This window comes from Drosophila innubila (assembly GCF_004354385.1).
Source record: "Drosophila innubila isolate TH190305 chromosome 2L unlocalized genomic scaffold, UK_Dinn_1.0 4_B_2L, whole genome shotgun sequence".
NCBI lineage: Eukaryota > Metazoa > Arthropoda > Insecta > Diptera > Drosophilidae > Drosophila > Drosophila innubila.
This window is the reverse complement of record NW_022995372.1, coordinates 22,838,903-22,858,807: the sequence shown is the minus strand read 5'-3', so window position 1 is coordinate 22,858,807 and position 19,905 is coordinate 22,838,903. Positions and strand designations below refer to the sequence as shown.

The 19,905-nt window shown below is 36.7% G+C and overlaps 1 protein-coding gene across 1 annotated transcript; it reads left to right on the top strand.

Moving 5' to 3' along the window:
- The first annotated feature begins 6,350 nt into the window (after window positions 1-6,350).
- LOC117780407 lies at window positions 6,351-7,082 on the top strand. Its single transcript, XM_034616920.1, has 2 exons — window positions 6,351-6,665; window positions 6,720-7,082. The coding sequence occupies exons 1-2, from the start codon at window positions 6,446-6,448 to the stop codon at window positions 6,992-6,994; spliced, it is 495 nt and encodes a 164-aa protein (XP_034472811.1). The 5' UTR covers window positions 6,351-6,445; the 3' UTR covers window positions 6,995-7,082.
- Window positions 7,083-19,905: the final 12,823 nt, after the last annotated feature.

Here is a 19,905-nt window from a genome sequence, read left to right as displayed (position 1 = left end):
TAAAATAGACTACCTCAAGTTGTTGCCAAAAGATGAACTATCTTTTAAGTCAACTTTGCTAAGGGGAGAAGAAGAAATAAAAACAGATAGAGTAAATACGAATAACATAAGAGTTTGGATAGTTAAATGTTTCTATAATAAATGTAGAAATGTAATAAATGTAAAAAACTGCAAAAAATATAGCATACATTATATTAGATAATACTATAGATTCATATATAGATCTGTTTTCAATTTTTTGATAGTTAAGAAATAAGTGACACTCGAGATTTTTGGAAAATGCAAAACCCCTTTTAAAATGTACATAATTTTAATTCTACATAAGATCTTTCTCTGGCTTACTTTGATAGTCTGGGCCAAAAAGGACAAGCCTGTATATTTTGGATTTAAATCTCTTGTCGGTTTCTTATTAAGTTTCAAAGGTAATTGACCCATCGGGCAATGGTAAGAACACTGAATTTATATTAAATAGACGCCGATCTATGTATATTACAAAACCTCTTGGAATACCAATCGCTTTAAATAATGGTTTTTATCAGGCTTATGATTATTAATTACAAATTGCTTCAAATAATTACCTTTACAGTTGATGAAAATATGAGTAAATGGAGCAATTAGAAAACTAACAGTAAATATGCTGGACGGACCTCGTTCTGAAGACTTTCATTTGGCAATTGACAGAGTTGAAAGACTGCAATTGCAATTGGGATTGCCACCTGTCAGTCCTGTGAGTCGTTGCTGCATAATTTGCATAAGGTAAATTGCCTTTAATTTAAAAGGCAAAGGAAATAAGGAAAATAAATTATAATTGCTCGGAACATACACACTTGGATTGGCAACTTTCATTCTACTTTGGCATTATTGACTGGCTGGCTGGTCATGTCCTTTTATCCTGGCCGTGCATTCTTGCATCCTTGGTCATCCTTGGGCATCCTTGGTCATCCTGACAATGAGCCGAGCTGCTGGCAAGCGCGACAGTGAGACTGACATCGCTGACAGAGCTGTCGTCGCCTTGTCTGAAGGTTGAAGGATGCCGTTGTTATTGTTCTCGATGTTGTCGTTGTTCTTCATGTTCCCATTGTTGTTCTCGTTGGTGTTGCTGTCGATTTTCATGTAGGGATTTAATAATCTGGCCGCTTTCTTTTTCACCGCGCCTGACAGTTTAAAAGCCATTTTCATTCTGTTGATTTACATTTGCTTATTATTTTTGCTCCTTTTGACCTCACTCCTCGTTCTTTGTCTGCCCCTTCTTCTGAGTCAACAACGGAAATGACATGAATTAATTTTAAATGATTTATAAACGCTGCCAGTGACAAATTACCCTCAGTGACAAATTACCAAACGAAGGTCAAAAAATGAACCAAGTGAATATGTTAAACATCATAAAAAATTCATGTTCATAATTGACATATGTCATTGAGCAAAGGGACACGTCAAATAGAATTCGCAACAAATCGAAATTCAAACAGACAGAGAATTGTCATTGATGGAGATTTTCAGCCTTTCAGCCATTAAATGTCAATTTCACTCGAAGCTGATGGGATTATATTAGATTGGATTTATTTCTAGTTTCATGTATTTTTATGCTGATTCTCCATACATTGACTTATACATTTAACGCATCAACTTGTTTTAAAACTATTATGTTTCGCTTAGTAGATTAAAGGTAATAGCATTAACCAGCCTGAACTAATTAAAATAAATATTATAATAAAATACAGATACAATTCAGGAAATCTTTCAATTAAGTTTTAAAAATATTTCAAAGACAATTGAATTTATTGGTTTAAAGGTAAATTCAAGCTTTAAGCCAGCTTTTCTGCCAAATAATAAAACCGTTTTCAGTAAATAATTAAATAATAAATAAAATTTAAAATCACTTTAATATTGCATTTAAGGTATTTTTAACGACTAAAGCTTGTCCCGCAATAATGCTTAACAATTTCCGGACTAATTAACAGAAAACTGAGAATATTGTGGTAGACAAAAAATTACTAAGCCTCTGAAGCACATAACAGTTTTACATAAACCTTTTAAATTCTAATCTCAATAAATTGCAATAGGCTTTATAATCTTAAAACAGTTTTGAAATAATTGAGAAACTTTGAAAAGGCTTTAAAATTGCATGATATGTCTAAGCTATATTTCGAATTATTGCGAAAACTCGGAAAACCTTTTCACTAGATAAACATATTTAATTCTTCACTCAATAAGGTTGCTGTCAGTGTCATTGACATCCACTAATGATACAAAATAGCTGAAATTCTAGTAAATATTCAAAATGTCAGAGCCATTAGCATCCTCACATTGGGACGCCAAAACATGCGAGTAACTAACTGCTTTGCGTTCGATTTGGCCGGAAATTGCAGTGCACTCCAGAGCATTGCGGCAGTGCAATGGAATCGGAACGGCCAACCTGCAAAATACTTCAAACGCAATTGCGAAAGCTTTGGCTTTAATATGGCCGATGAGCGTTTCGCCGCAGGCAATCCCTGTGCGACCATGCGGCGTATACGCAACAAATTGACTTGTAGCGGCCGAGCCAGCAGCCAAATACATTGCTGTCTGTTTGTCTGTCTGTCTCTGTGTGTTTGCTTCCGTGACTGTGAATGTGTGGGCATAGTCGTATATATTTTGGGATTTTTGGGATATCACAATACACATTGATCGTCGCGTTAAACGAACGGCAAAAAATGCCACATAGTTTTGTGGCTTCATTGGCGCTTCCTCAAGGGTCGATGAAAATAAAATAAAGACAAGTAAAACGCAGCGACGAGTTTAACTTATTGTTGTTAAAAGTTTACAGTCACTTCTGACAGTTTCTGCAGCTTAGTTCTTAGTTTGCGTCGAAGACATTGTTGCCCTGAAGCTTGTGGGCTACTGTAGACTATTGAATGGCTGAATTGAAGCTTTGAGATATTTTCATTTCACACTCGTCGTCATCTCTAAACATCAAAAGTGTGCGGTAACAAGAGACGCCAATATAAATGTTGATTCAGTGAATAACTTGGCTTTATCCGACTTGGACTAAGACTCGGACTCTGACACTTAGCTACTAAAGTTAACTGAGTTGGAAAATTGTTGCAACGGCAACTGGAAATGCAACTGCAACCCACATATCGATTGTCTATTATTATTATTGTGCTGTCTATCTAAGTCGCAATCAATGGCAATTACATTCAATTTACCAGCATTTTAAATCAACCAGCTGACATAAAGGACACGTTTATAGTGGGACGCATACAATGAGGTCAATTTGATGGCAATTTATTTTAATTAAAATTTTACTAGCCCTCTAGGCGCATTTGCGTGATTAAAAAGTTTAAAGGCCAACAACAGCAACAACAACAACAACAAACAACTGCTTCTGTTTCAATGTCATAAAAATAGCTCACGTGTCACGCCCATAAAAGTCACACATAAAACAACAACAAAAGTTACTATGAAAATAACAAAGAACAACATCAACAACAACACAAAGGCAATGGCAAATTTAATTACAAACAAGCAAACATTAAAATTTGTAATTCCATCATAAAATGTTGTATTTTATTTTTCTGTTTCATTTTGTTGTTTTGTGGGCTGAAGCGGCACCTGCTCAGGATCAGTCATTTCCATTTACATTTGCATTTACCTACTTGTATTTCCTCAATAAAACGCTTCCGATTAGCCAATTCTCAGCGATGGAGAAGAGAGGAGAAGAGAGAATTTGCGGTTTTTAATTACTTTATTTTATTGCGCAAGTTTTTAGCTTGGCGCGTTGAAGATTTCACAGTACATAAAATCTATGCGGTGTGAAATACCATCCAACAGAATCGGACAGCGTTAACATGCCACTTGGACATGCCACTTGGAAATGCCAGTTGCCATTGTCCATTGTCCTTTGTGCTTTGTGCTTTTTGTGGCAGTTGTTCTATTTCGACAAAGTCTTGAAACTCGGCAGGCAGCAAGTGAATTTGAGTTGTGCGTTGCCACGGCTTTGTTTCATACACAGTTCATCTTACGCTGCTCCATTCGCAGTACTCACAAAACATTCGTTGGCATTTGTTTCCTACTCCTACGTCCTCTTACAGTGACTGTGACTCTTTCCCTGTCTCTGACTCTGGCTCTGTCTCTGTCTCCAATCCAACAGTTGCTGCAGTGCCACATGACACGTGTCACATGATGCCATCGCTGCCCTCACCCATACAGGCTCTGACTTTACATGAAAAATTTGTTAACAACACAGTTGTTGAGAATTATTGACAATGGGGTTGATAGATGTCGATTAAGGTAAATTTAACGATACAAAGATAAATAAACATAATAATAATATAGGCTATAGTCGAGATCCCGACCTTAGAATACTAGGTACTTTTTCAATATATATTAATATATATTAATATATATTAATATAAACTAAACACATTGATAAATATGAATAAAAATAAAGATTTATACGAAAGTAAGGATATTAAAAAGAAACTTAAATAAATTAGACAAAGATTGTGTTAAGGAATAAAATGAAAAAATCATAGATGATGAATAAAAAATACAGTGGTTTACAAAAATTTAGCTAAAAATTAAGGTAATTCTAAAAATATAAAGATAAAGATATATGTACAAATATTAGGATAAATACAAAGAATACATTGAAGATAATGATAAATGCTAGAATTTATTTTTACTTAAATAATTTTAAAATAAAGATATTTCTATTTATTTCTTAATTAATTTCAGCTTGTAAGATAAAGATAACTATTTCACACACTGTACTAAATACATGTTCTTTGCATTTCTCGTATGCAAAGCAAAGGAAGGACAACAAATACTGCACACATCTTCAGTTTTTATTGGAAGGCTTTCCATTTGTAAGCTAAGCGTTGGCATAATTGGCAGCTGTCAGGGCAAACTAATGCAAACTTGGCCAACTATCAGTCTGATCAATGTATTTGTCAATTAACGCTTACTGTGCCGGTTTCGTATTCAATTTTCTTCTATTTCTGCTTCTTTTTCTCGGTTTTCCTCTAATTGTTATTCCCAAGCGTTGTTGCTTAATTTCATATGTGAGCTGTCTTTTTTTTTTGTTGTTGCAGTATTGTTGCTTATAAAGGCAACACCAACAGCAACGACTATGACAACGAAAACAGCAACGGCAACGTCATGAGATTCGGAATTGGCAACAGCAGCGTTGCATTTCAAATTTCAATTTACCGACAACTGTTTCGATTGTTTACATTGATTTATTTACGTTGTTGTTTATGCGGTTTTCACATAGGACGGTGCTTTTGTGAGCTCACTGTGTTCTCTCTAATCCACTAATACTCCAACTGTGCCGACTCGGATTCGCAGCGATTCATATCGATTCCCGAACTGGTTTCATTTTTTATTATTTTCACTTTTTCTCTCCTTCATTCACTCGCTCTCTCTCTCTCTCTCTCTCTGTCTCTCTGTCTCTCATGTGGGAAACTTCAACAGTATTGAAATGGATTTATTTGGTTTTGCAAAATATTTGGCAAGTCCTGACGCTTGGAATTTTTATGCTCTATTTTGGCCATGGTTTTACATGCAATATATACACACAATAGTTGCTGTTTACATTAGTGCCAACTGATGGGCGGTAGGCGGTGGCTGGTTGGTGGGCGTGACAGCTGCCAACAGCACGAAAAGCAGCTCAAATAGCACAAAAGTATTAAAACTACATATATATCTATTGTGCATTGTGCTAGCTTATGTACGAGTATTCTTATTTAAAAACGCATATTTGTGTACAAGTATTTTTCAGATCCGAATCGGAAAAAAATATTCACAAAAGAATATTATTTAGTGCAGCTCAGACAATGGGCTAGCCAACAAATCCAATTTCAGTTCTTATTTGCTGAATTTTCATATTTTACCTATTCACCTGCAAATGACAGAAATTCAAAACATGTGGAAAATTTAAAAATTAAACATACAACTTAGGCTAAGGAGCTCGACACCTAAAAAAAAACATACAAAAATAATTTAGAAGACTTTGAATCAAAGGAAAGGAGAAAAAATATAACTACATAGATCTAAAGAAATAGAAATAACTTTTTTTCTCATTACACTTAAATAAAATTTGCAAATAAAATCAAAATTTCAGATCAATTTATAAATGGTTAAGTTATCAAAAAATCTGGTTTATTTCCACTCATATTTATTTTTCGTATTATTTAAGAAACTAACCAAAAACCAATATAACTTTAACATTTTTGTATTAAAATTGCGAAATCTTTACACAAAATAATTTTTCTGAATTTTTTTTTGAATAAATATTTGTACTTTATCTTTGTACGTTATCTTTATAATATTTCAATACAACGTGTTGAATTTAATGTCATATCTTAAAACTAATATTGTTAGTTTAGGCAGCATTTATATGTGAGTAGTAAAAATTGAAATTCTTTCAGCTCTTTCAGCAAGGAATAAGAATCTGGCAAATATGCTGAACGAAAGTAAGGGTATTGATGTGGGAACAGCCACAGAGGATTGCTCAGATTTGGATGTCAGCTCAGAGGATGATAGCGATGATGTGTTAGCCGAGGATACCTCAATGCAACCTGGTGGAAGTCGCACATTGGACAATCGTTTAAATCCCGATGCACCCGATTTTGTGCCGGGTGTAACAACCCGTTTACTGGCCGTAAAAATAGTCGATGAATGTAAGTTAATTGTCTGGCTGAATGAGATGAGATTGAACACGTTTTCTGTTTCAGTGTCGAGCTATCCGCGTTGGAGCAATGCCTCGAGCGATATTGCATCGTATGGACCACGTTACGATAGCATCTGGCGTGAAAGTTGCCCAAGGACACAGCTGCAGGTGCAGAATGAAAGTGCCATTGAGCCAGTGATGCAACAACTACCAAATGTTATTGAAATTGTGGGCGATGTGGAGCCATCGTTGAACCAGAGATCTAAGGATCAAAGTGACCCAGCAATAGGGGAATCAGCGTCGACAGGTCGCTGCTGCGCCTCCTGTGCACTGATGTAATACATGGCATTAATTTGCGTTTATCTTTGACAGTTATACTCATTAAAGCATTGTCTCACTATATTTAAGAGAAAAGACACACACACACTACTTAAAGAACTCCTTGTTATTAGGATAGGTGGGGGAATGACAAAAATTATACCCTACATTTCAGCGACGGCCTGCAGCATCCGCCAGCTACTTTGTCCTGACTTTCTAATGATGTTGAATATGCATTGAAAGTTTTGTCTTACGCGAAAATTGCTGGCACGAAACTTGGCTTCTCGCCTCGTTCCCCTTGCCCCTTACCCGTTTTACAGGTTGCTGCCTCACCTGTCGCTAGTTGCCCGCATCGCTGACTTGCCCCTAGGTTGCATTCAGTAACTGCTGCATCTACATTGTGCCTGTGCGACAAGTTTTGTCTGCTCGGTTGGGTGCTCTGGCATTTTTGTTTTTGACTGGTCCATAAGTGGCTTAAGTGGAGAGTGTATGTGTGTGTATGTGCGAGGCATAATGAGAAAAGTTTCATGTTCTTTTATGTCTCATTTAGAGCCGAATGCCATGCAGCTTGAATTGTTATGCAAGTTGGTTAAATGACATCACACAACAGCAACAGCAACAGACACATCTGATTGTCAAATGCAAAAGATGACAGCATTCTTAACGCATTGGACGCTTCTGTATTTGGCACAAATGGTCGAGTGACTTTTGAATGATTAAACTGGAACTTCGGTCATAATTGCACTATTCAGTGACAGACAAACAGACAGACAGACAGACATACGGACAGGCATGGGATGAAGCCTATATATGTATGGACACAGCTGCAGAATTTGGCGGAAACAATTACCAACTTGTATGCAAAAGTGCAAATTGTCAGAAATGTCACACACACACACACACACCCACTTACAGGCAGCCCAATGAGCCACCTGTGTCCATGTGTCCTCTGTCCCTTCTTACTTTCCCAGTGTCTGACTGTGTCTGGGTATCCGGCACCTACGGCTGCCAATTTCGTGCCATTTTGCCTGATGTTTGTTTATGAAACAAGTCACGTAAATGTCGTTGCCTCGCTGCGGGGGCGTTGAACCGAGCACACGGTCGAAATGGGCGTGCCAGCACCTTCTGATGCCAATTGTTGTTGGCCTTGCTGCTCCTGTTGTTCTAGTAGTTGTTGCTGTTGCTGTTAATGTTGTTCCTTCTCCTTGCCACTTTTCGGCAAATCGAAAACGTAGCAATTGTCAAGTGGCACGTCACCAGCCAGGCAATTGGCCATGGAGAATTTCCCTTCACTTTCCCGCCTTTTCCTATTGTTATTCCTGTTATGTTTTGTTTTGTTTCTAGGCTAAAAAGTTGGCGATCTTTGGGCCCTATTTCTGTTTGCTGACATTTGGTTGTTTGTTTCTTTGTTTCAACTTGTCGCTGCATGCATATTCATGCTGCAATTGATAAAAACTTGTTTATCAAACCAATTTCGTTTTCTATATTTCTTGCTAAGTGAAATTCGCTGTTTGCAAACCGCAAAAACAAAATAGAAACGCAATGAAAATATGAATATAATAGTTGGAGTCAACAAATGCCGCCAGCTAACCGACAATGATACCATTTATTATTTATGCATCGATTTGAAATCGCAAAAACCTCCAAAAATCAACAAAAATGAGAAAAAAAAACTGAATTCGAAACGCGCACCAATGCAAAAATGACTAATGCAATAGTTTATAACATAAATAAAAATATGAATATTTATACTTTTTTTTATTTTTATACGACTATTTCATGATAAATATAATATCGCATCGCTCAAATGACAACCAATGTTCAGTTCAATAACCAACAACTTTTGGTTTGATATACCTCACATCCGTTTATCGCATAATATCTATTAAATGGGCTATATAGTACTCGAGAGTTGATCGCTTGGCTAAAGCAAATGATTTATGGTCTAGAAAATAAAGATATATATTTTAAGATATATATTTTAAAACTTTGTAAATCTAAATAAATACATAAATTGGTTTGAGAAAATTAAAAAAAAACATATTGCTGATAATAAAATAATTGCGGTTATTTATAAATGTATTAAAAATGATTTATTAGATATTCAATATATGCAAAATATTGAAACTATACAAATGCTTCAGTAAAGTGGTACCAAACATTTCAAATTTTTCTATATATTAACAAATAAAAAAAAAAAAATGCTTTCTTAGAGGGTATCTATGCATCAGGCAGTGAACACGCCATTTGCTGTTCGATATTTTTTCGACGACAGACAACAATGCCAGCACTTTTAGTTAAATTGAGCAACAAACACGTTTGGCAATAAAACTGATTCCTTTACTTTTCCACCCTTCGTTCTGCTGGCACCCTGGCGCCATCTACTGTTACTGTTACCCTTAAAATTTTCCAGCTACCCCTGAAAATGCTCGCCGCAATGCGCTGGCGGAGTTTGGCACATTCTAACAGATTTATTTCACTCGAAATAGTTTCATTTTAGTTGCATTATTGTTATTGTTGATACTTGTTGTTGTTGCTGCTGCTCATTGTTGTTGTTGTTGTTTGTGTTGTTTGTGTTCTTCATGTTGTTGTAGTTGCCGTTTGCCAGAGCGACTGTAAAAAGTTTTTCTATTATTTTCAAATTTAACTTTGCCATTTGTTTGAATTTCAGTAGATGGAGAAAGGGAATGAAAATACTTTGCTATCAGTTTGTTTTCATACAAGAATTATACTTACACTGAAAAAAGATGGTGTGTCGAGAACCTAGATCATTACAATAAGAGTAATCATGTTGATTATTAGATTGTATTTTTGAAATTGTATATATATCAATTAAAGTTACCTTAAAAATAAGTATATAAATTCGTCAGGCCGTATTCTTAATTTTATAAATCAACTTTCTTTGTACAAGTGTACATTCCTGTTCACATAAAAATACGCATATCGATATGCTTAACTTTTAAATGCGTAGTCAGAACTAAATGTCCTGATATTTGTGTCCGTAATCAGGTAATATCAGAAATATTGGGGTTGAAAGTTGCTTCAAGTTACCAAAAATGTTAAAATAATAATGGAGTTATAATAACTTAAAATTATACTGTATATATTAGAAAGGGAGTCGGGGCCTAAAGTTGTTTAATTTAAGCTCTTCAACGTGCTCAAACATGTTCACTCAGTGAATGTTTACTGATTTCAGTCGGTTGAACTTGATAGCCAACCTGAAGCAGAGTTTCCCACGCCTCGCTGCTTTCATTTGACGCCCAAAACAAACACAGCGACAAGGTGGCCAAATTACTGCCGGAATGCTGCTGCTGTTGTTGTTGCTGTAGCTGTTACTGTTGCTGTAGCAGTGTTGCCACCTTGTTGTACAGCGCATCAGAAAAGCGCAGAGGAAAAAAAATTGAGTAGGAAGACAACAACATGGCCGCACAAACAGTTGCAAATGTTGCATTTGCATGCATGGCCAGACGCTGCCAGTGGCCTGGACTGCTCTTCTTCTTGCACCCTCTTCTTCTCTGCTCCTCTGGTTGCTCCTCCTCTGCCTGCTCCTCTTGCTCGCTCATTCTATGCGCCCTCGGCTAGTTTGTACAGGTGAACGCCGCTGCTATTTAGACAAGTGACAAATGCGCTATATACACACACTCACACACACACACACACACATACATGCTACATGCAAAATGGTGTGTCAAAAAGGAAAGCACTGTCGGTGGCGCTGTTTGCTGCAGTTGGCAGTCGACTTCGACGTTGACGCCGACGCCGACGTCGACGGTGGCGTTGCGGCAACACCTGCGGCGCGGCTGAGCTGCTGCGCTTAAAAGGAAGCGTTGACTGAGGGCAAATTGCAGGAAACCGGGCAACAGCGAAAGGCGAACGACGAACGACGAGCGACAAACAGACAAGCAAACAAACAGTCAGCGAGCAAGCTAAACAACAAACTACGTGCACTGTTTTTATATACCCTGTACAATTGGGGTGCATAGCAGGAGGTGTAATCAGCAAGGGAATAAATAAATAAATTATAATAGAAAATAAAAAATTAAAATTAGAGAACTGCCTTTACCAAATTCTTGCTTACTTATACATATGAGTTAGATTTAAATTACAAAAATATTTCTAAGATACAACTTTATTTAAAAACTAGTGGGCCGGTGCTACAGTCGAGCATACTCGACTGTCGGAGACCTCGTACTTACTATGGCAAAAACTAATAATGGAAAAAATTAAAAAAATATTTAGTTAACGTAAATGTATATTCTATCAGGTTAGTTACGATGTCTCTTAAAAAATAAAAGATTTTCATACTAAGACTTGATATACGCCCGATCGGTCCTATGACAGCTATATGATATAGTGGTCTGATTTGAACCAACTTTGGACAGGACATATTAAACCAAGTTTTATGTATATTCTATCAGTTTGGTAACGATATCTGATTAAACAAAAATGTTGTTCATACTAGAACTTGACTTTCACCCGATCGATTCTATGACAGCTATATGATATAGTGGTCCGATGTGAACCAACTTTAAACAGGATATATTAAACCAAGTTATATGCTTCTTGTAACAGTTTGGCTACGATATCTCATTAAACAAAAAAGTTTTTCATACTAAAACTTGAATTTCGACCGATTGTTCCTATGGGCGCTATATGAAATAGTGATCCGATTCAAAAAAGATACAAACTTGATCTGCCTGCAATATAGGGGAATCTACATACCAAATTTGATTTCACTAGCTTTCAAATTGTTCTTATAATTTGGATTTGAATTTTTTTTCGATTTGTGGGCGATAAAGGGGCGTTATGGGCGTAACCAATGACTGACTATCCGGACCAGATGATGCGAGCTGATCGTGCTCCAGAGACTTTTGAAAATTGCGTCGGACGACAGGCAACGAGATGCTAAGTCGACACAAAGCCTTTGAAAGTGGGCGTGACGCACCTTACAAAGCAGCCCATATGCCTGTTGCAATGGCGTTGACAGTATATAAACTAGTGGGCCGGTGCTACAGTCGAGCATACTTAAAACTAATAATTAAAAAAAATTAAAAAATATTTAGTTAACTTAAATGTATATTCTATCAGGTTGGTTACGATGTCTCATAAAACAAAAAAGTTTTTCTTACTAAGGCTTGATTTACGTCCGATCGGTCCTATGAGAGCTATATGATATAGTGATCCGATTTGAACCAACTTTGAACAGGCTATATAAAACCAAGTCTTATGTATATTCTATCAGTTTGGTTACGATATCTGATTAAACAGAAAAGTAGTTCATACTAAGACTTGATTTTCACCCGATCGGTCCTATGACAGCTATATGATATAGTGGTCCGATTTTAACTCACTTTAGACAGGACATATTAAACCAAGTTATATGCTTTTTGTAACAGTTTGGCTACGATGTCTCATTAAACAAAAAATTGTTCATACTAGAACTTGAATTTCGACCGATTGTTCCTATGGGCGCTATATGATATAGTGGTAAGATTCAAAAAAGAAACAAACTTGATCTGCCTGCAATATAAAGCGATCTACATACCAAAATTGGTGTCACTAGCTTTTAAACTGTTTTTATAATTTTGATATGAATTTTTTTTCGAATTGTGGGCGATGAAGGGGGCGTGGCCAAATTTTGAAACAAACTTCATATGCTTGCAATATAGTGGAACCTACATACCAAATTTGGTGTCTCTGGCTCTTATAGTCTCTAAGATCTAGGTGTTCATACAGACGGACAGACAGACAGACAGACAGACAGACAGACAGACAGACAGACGGACAGACGGACAGACGGACATTGCTATATCGACTTGGCTATTGATGCTGATTAAGAATATATATACTTTATAGGGTCTGCCACGTCTCCTTCTGCCTGTTACGCACATATTCGTTAAAATAAACCTAATAGACCCCTGCAGATGTTTTCATACTACAGGGTATCTCACATCATTGGCGAATTATGCGCATGCCCTTTTCACTCCTTTGTTGCCTTGTCTCTTATGTTTTGACACAGTTCAGAGAACTTTTTTTTATTTGCTTGCATTTTGTTTTTGGCTTGTCTTTTTCTGTTTTTAGTTGCAATTAAACATGCAACTGACACATGGAACGGGCAAATGGGCATCTGCCCCAACGACATAGCGACAGACACGCATCCGACAGAGCATTGCTCATCACAGCACAGTCCAATTTACATCTGAATGTGAGAGTCTGTGTGTGTTTGTGTGTGTGTGTGTTAGTCTGTTGTTACAAATGAGAAGCGTAAAATTTGAATGAAACATGGAAGAGTTGTAAGAAAATGTTTGGTTGGCTGCAATTGAATTAGAGCCAACTAACTGGCGGGGCCAATAGTGTGAGGAAAAGGACGAGGGGTCAGTAAAATTATACAAAATATATTAACTATTCTCTCAATTGCCAGTAGTCAAAGAAGAAGACAAATAAAAATCTAGGATAAAAACGGTGACAGGAAAACTGCCGAGGATTTTAATTTTTAGACCACATACTATATATTTAATTTAGTTAAAGTCAGTGTTTTCAATCAACAAACTCAATAACATATGATTAATATAAATCACATAACATTTGTATTAAGTTACAAAGTCAATCACATAAATATATGTATAACTTTATTGCACAGTGCTTGTCCATTCAAATGAACCTTTGTAATCAGTCAATAGTCAGTCAATAAATTAATATAAATTTGTTTAATTATGTATATATAAATCAAGAGATGGCCGGAAAACATATAGATATAAATAATTGAGATGATGGAGCATCAACTGGAGTAGTCACAAATGTTCATGTCAACATTTGTCAGTCAACAATGTTACCATTTGGCCTATTTCAATTAGTGCTATTATGTGTCAACAATCGAATACAAATATACTCGAATATCTTATATATTATGGTTGTATTATATTTCAATTAAATCTGCCATTCACTTGAACAAAAACCAAATCAATGTGCAATTACATGAGAGCATGGCAAAAGAAAACCTGTCACAAAATATTCATAAATAATGGCTACACATTTGTTTGTTTCAAAACCAAATTAAAGGAACGGCTAGACTAGCAGTTACCCTATGGGCAGGTAAAAATGTATATTTTTTTATTCTTTATTTGCTGTAAGAGGAATTAAAATACAGCCAAGCAATCTCAGCAGAGTGCATGAATAATTCAAAAAAAATAAAGTAAAGTTCTCCTCGGGCTATGCAAATGATTTTTGACTGTGGAAAAGTGTGTCGAAAACTTTTAAATATTTCTGGTCTATTTATTTGACTGTGGCTGCTGGGCTTTTTGCCAATTTACAAAGCAAGCAAGCAAACTGCTATATGTAGTGTGTGTGTGAGTGTGCACAACAACTGTGTTGAGCCTTTATAAATATAAATAAATATTTCAGTTGCCACGTCCGACCTATGTTACTAATTAATTTATATCAACATTTCAATGCTAAGCCAAACAAAACAATCAGTTTAGTGTCAGACAGCACACACACACATATGTAAGAATCTCTGTCTTTCAAAATATGTAAGTGTGTGTGTAACGTGGGCTGATCTTAAAGTTTCTCAAATTTAAAAAGCAGACACACAAAATAAATAGAGTGAGAGTTTGAGCGTTACTTTACTCACGCGACCATAAAATGTTAACAGTCTGCTAAAAGCAGCTGCCATAATAGCGTTATTTCAATGTATTTAAACTATTTATGTTCAGTTGTAGTTTTGTTGATTCAATCACTTGTCACTTTTGAAGTTCCTAAAGTTCGCCTATATTTGTGTTATTTATAAACTTGTCTTGTAAATTATTTCGATTTCTAGGAGCAGCCCCCTTTATTTGACTTGGCTGTGATTGTATTTAAAGGATTAACAGCCTCAAGGCTGTGGCTTTGGCTACTTTCACACGACTGCAGGATTAGCTTGGCGGACGGCGGACGACGGACGATAAAGACGATGAGAATGAGGATGATGACTACAACGTCGCCTTCAATGTTTATCTTTGCCAAGAAGCTTTTGGCCCCCTTCTTAATTCTATGTTATATCCTCATTGTTACTTTTGCTTTTGCTGTTGCTCAAGTTGTTGGATGTTTGCTTGTTTGCCTCTGGTTGACTGTTTAAGTTGGCGCTTTGTCTAGGCAAAGGCCGCAAAAACTTTGGTCACACATGACGCCCCTGGTGTGATTTAAAGTTTCATTGCCGAATCCGGTCTGTCCCCATTCTCATCAGTGCCCGAGGAAATCACAAATTAAATTATAGTCTTATGTGTGCACACAAATCGATCATAAAATACTAATTACCAACTAGCTGTAAACTAAGCGCGTTAACACGCTTTCACAGATAGAAGGACGGACACGCAGAGCGATTAAAAGCTTAATTATCCCATTGCGACACTTCATTAGTTTCGGGCGTGCAAGGATCTTCTTCAATTCCAGCTCCTGCTCCTGCTCATGCTCCTGATGCCACAAGTTCTCGCCACGTTTATTGCAATCAATTTTCTTGAGTTCAGTTTCAGTTTTTAGTTTCATTTTTAGTTTTTGTGTTCAAGTGCATGTGGGTGTGTTCTTTATGTGAGTTGGGCTAATAAGGGCTCTCTACATTGACTTTTGGTCACATTGCTCATTTGGTCAAATTAAAAAAAAATGAAGAAGATCACTTGCTGTCTTCGCTCAATTAAATATGGCAACACTCGTGAATCAGTTGCTGCCATTGTTGAACACTCTGAGTATTTCTTTAATTATGTTCCTTACTAGTGGAAATTTCCTTTGCTACACAGAACAAAATAAAAGAAAATGTTAAGAAAATAATAGAAATTAGTAAGGAACTCAAGCTTATTTTCTTTGCGCGCTGCTTTCAACAGATTCAATTTGAAACGCTACATTGAATTAAATTACGTGAGCGAAGGGAGAAAGCATCAGAATCAGAATGAAAAGATGCCAAGTGATGGCATTGAAGCGTGGGTAACGGCCAACCGTAACAATAATATGGCCCACAAAATCGCATAACAATGAAAATGGCTAAATAAAAGCCAAACAATAATAGTAAAAACTCGCTTGCAAAGAGCAAGCAACAACTTTCTTCCCCTTACACAATTCAAGCCGACCCATAAATACACTCTCATTCATTAGAGCTAGGAAAGATAAATAAAATAAAAGTTAAGTGCAGTGCAATGATTATAGTAATTTTTTAATATAGATCAATCCTTTAATCACTTTTGTAATTTATAATTTGTTTTAAGGCTGGATTCGAAAGTGTAAAAATTCTGACTTAAATATATTTATTTTATGACTAACAATTTTATTACCATTTAAATAACTCAGTTTCTTTAAGTAAAACAACAAACTGTTTTCTTTTAAAGAACAATAACAAATAATGTCTACTATCTTTATTGAATGTACATTTAAATAAATACGATGAAATGTTTTAGCTGAGTATACTACAAGTAAAAGAATATATCTATGTATATTTAATTAATTTGTTGGAGGTATTTAATATTGAAAATGAGTGTTTAAATATTGAATGCATGGAAAAAATGAGTTTTGCAATTTAAGACAAGTGAAACACTCGCTTAGACAATACTTGCGAAATAGTAATTAAATTGATAATCAAAATGTTTTAAATATTTACCGACAAAAATATCAATTCAATTTATTTCAAGCAGTTGGGAATTTGAACTGACAGCTGCTGTAATAGAGTATGTCGCAGATGACCTACACAAAAAGGGTCACAGCCTATTGTCGACCGATGGGGCCTGATGCTTTGTTGAAGAGGAAATAAGCTAATGTGCTTAGACTATCAAATTGCCAGCAAGAATCAGTCAATTAGGCGCATTTGGTCTGCCTCTTTCACTTCCGTCTCTTCAGAGTGCTTTAGGAAACTAAGGGATGCTTTGGCTGCTAAAACCATCTGAAAAATCGACATAAATTATGTGCTTTGTGTCTTGGATAGTTGACTTTTTGCATTGAACCCGCAGCATAAATCACAAATGGTAGCTAAACTGCCACACACAGTGACACACACCATCTAGTTGCAGGGTGGGTTGATGGGTGAGGTGGGGTAGGAGGGGTAGGTTAAAGTCTCAACTCTCACGTAGTTGTTGCAGCCAACTGCAGCACGTTTTTTGAGGCGCCACCGCTGCAGGCGAGTTGGTCGCACAATTTGGCACGTGTGATAAACTCAAAATTGTTGCAGCCAACGTCGCCTGCAATTGGCTCCTTGCAACTTGCAAACCGAACTGCGCCTGCCACTGTCAGCATTTTCCTGGGAAAAACAAGGCTAACCAAAAACTTTGGCAGATTTTACGGTTATCTGGCGCATGTAGTTGACCTATTGGCTGCCCCAAAGCTGTCCCAAAAAAAATAACTGTTAGCTGCGGAATTTCAATATTTAAAATAAGCTCGACTTTCAATACAACAGCAGTCCGCTAACTTTAGAAATTCCATAACAAGAGATCTAACTTTATACATTTTTTAAAATATATTTAAAGCAGTGATGTCGAAAAGTTGGATAAAGTTGGCTGTAAAATACACTTTCGTAGCACATGTGATAGGATTTAAGCCCATGGGTGTCCAGAAGAGATTGTTGATTAGTTATTTGTTATTCTCATCGATAAAAATTTCAACTATCCTTGCAACGAGTATTGAGAAACTATATTCCTTTGTGTTTTGACAATTATTAGTATCATAATAAATAGTAAACTCTTAATATTAAAGAACAACTTAACAATAATAAAATGATATTGAGTCGGTTTACTCCCTTAGTTTAAAAATCACATAAAGTTGTTAAATATCTCTTAATATACACATTTATTATCTTAAAGTTTTAAGCTTAATAATTAAATTCAATGAACAAAATTTTAGTTAAAAAATTAATACATATAGTATATAAATATTTATAAAACTTTGATGAATGCATATATGTATATTTGAAAGGAAGCCTGGAGACAGTTGTGTGTGTATTGTAGCAACATATCTAAGGCATTAAGTGCTTGTCGTATGACTTCATGTAGCTGTCAACGAAGTCAGAGAGTAACTGACATTACTGGCCCCCTGACTGGGACTATTAAATGGCAATGGCAACATGCGCCAGCAGTGCTTCAATGCATAAACAAAACATGTTGCCATGAGCAGCGGCTTCAACTTCAGCCTGTGGCAGTAGGAGACGAGTTAGAGTCGATTGGAAGCAAGACATGACTCGCACATGCCCTTTAGGTGTGCTCGTACTTATGTCAATTAGAGTTGGCCAGGCCGAGGCGAGCCTCTGATAACCCTTTGACACCATGTGGGTGAATTGACCAGCAAAGGCAGCCGAGACTTCGATTGTTTGTCTGTGTGGTCAACGCGACTAATTAAAGGCCGCGCACGTAGGAATAAGTGCAGGAGTAGGAGCAGGAGTAGGAGCAGGAGTAGAAGTAGGAGTGGAAGCAAAGAGAGGTAGGAGAGGAGTTGGAACAAAAAGAGAATTAGGAACAAGAAGAGCAGCAGCAGAGGAACCTGAGCCAGCAGCATAGATTTCATTTTTGGCGACGACTAATGGCTGCACTTTGACCGCAGCTGCCACATGAGTGGAGGCAACATTATAACACGAGGGCAACATACACATACAACATACATGCTGTTGTAAGTTGCAACTTAAAACTGTTGACCAACTCGCTGGATGCTACGCTAATGCCAAGTGCTGATGCAGCAGCCAGCAACGCGTTATTTGAATGTGATTTAATGTGAAAACCAACAGAGCTCCAGTCGGGGCAACAACACCACTCCGCACACCCCTCGTCCTCTCCCACAACTCCTAACCATGCCAGCCAAATGGTCATGCGAAATGAGTCATTACAGATATGCAATCAGGCAGCGACTGTTGTCCGCGTCGTTTATGTTATTGTTGTTGTTGTCGTCTGTGTTGTTGCTGTCTGTGTTGTTGTTGGTGTCGGGGTCTAACCCGCAGCGTTGGCAAGGCGCCGACCACATCGAGTCATTTGTTAACAACCAGTGCGCGGTTTTGTTACACCAAATGCGCGGAAGTGTGTAGTCGGATGTGGTTAAGCATACGCCATGTTGCCCATCAAAATGGCCTTTTTGCCGTTCTTGTTGGCATTTCGCTTGTTCCTTTTTTTTTGATCCATTTACTGTTGTTTTTGTTTTTTTTTTTTACTGCTGCTGCTTTTTTATTAACCGAAATGCATGAAAATCTATGCACGGATACGCGCGCAATAATGCGAAATTTATGGCTCGCAAAACGTGACACACCCCCTCCGCACTCAGCAGCTGTCTGACGACCGCCCACCATCTGTCCAGCCGTCCAACCAACCATCTCTATTCCCACAGCCCACACATCACAGCGGAAGCTTCTCATTTTGTGTTTGACTGGATTTTAATTTGGATATGGTTTTAGATTTTAAGTTTGAATTTGCATTTAAATTCCAACTCGCCGTTTGCTCAGCGTCCAGTTTAAATTGTGTTGTCGCTAAAATACGCGTAATGCGAAAGTGAATTCGCACTTTGTGTATTGCAAATTACTCACAGTTTATGACATTTAATTTTGCATGGCAGAAAAAACAAATATTGTATTTTTCACATTTGCTGGCATTCAAATAAACACAAACATTGTCAAATGGTTCGTTGACTGTCATTTTTATTTAAGTTTGGTTAAATTTTTATTGCTTTTATAGTAATAGGATGGTCAATGGGATATAAAAGTTCTATCAAAATGCAGGTCAAAAAATTACAGACGCATTAACAATCTGCTTTTCCATTTACAAAAATGTTAAAGCCTCAAATTTTCTCTTTCATGTTTCACATATTTTTCATTCCATTTTTAATGTTGGCTCTCAATTTGCATTTGTTGAAAAGCAATTGATGAAGACTCTAAAAGGCATTTACAAATGAAGTTCAAATAAAAAGTTAGCCTTATTCTCTATAAAAATTCAGTATTTTCTGTCAAC

What these genes read in the sequence shown, in the direction of transcription:
- LOC117780407 (XM_034616920.1), top strand. Translation starts at nt 6,446, where the DNA reads ATGCTGAACGAAAGTAAGGGTATTGATGTGGGAACAGCCACAGAGGAT. An exon ending in CGTAAAAATAGTCGATGAAT is followed by an intron (nt 6,666 to 6,719) that starts GTAAGTTAATTG and finishes TTTCTGTTTCAG; the next exon opens with TGTCGAGCTATCCGCGTTGG.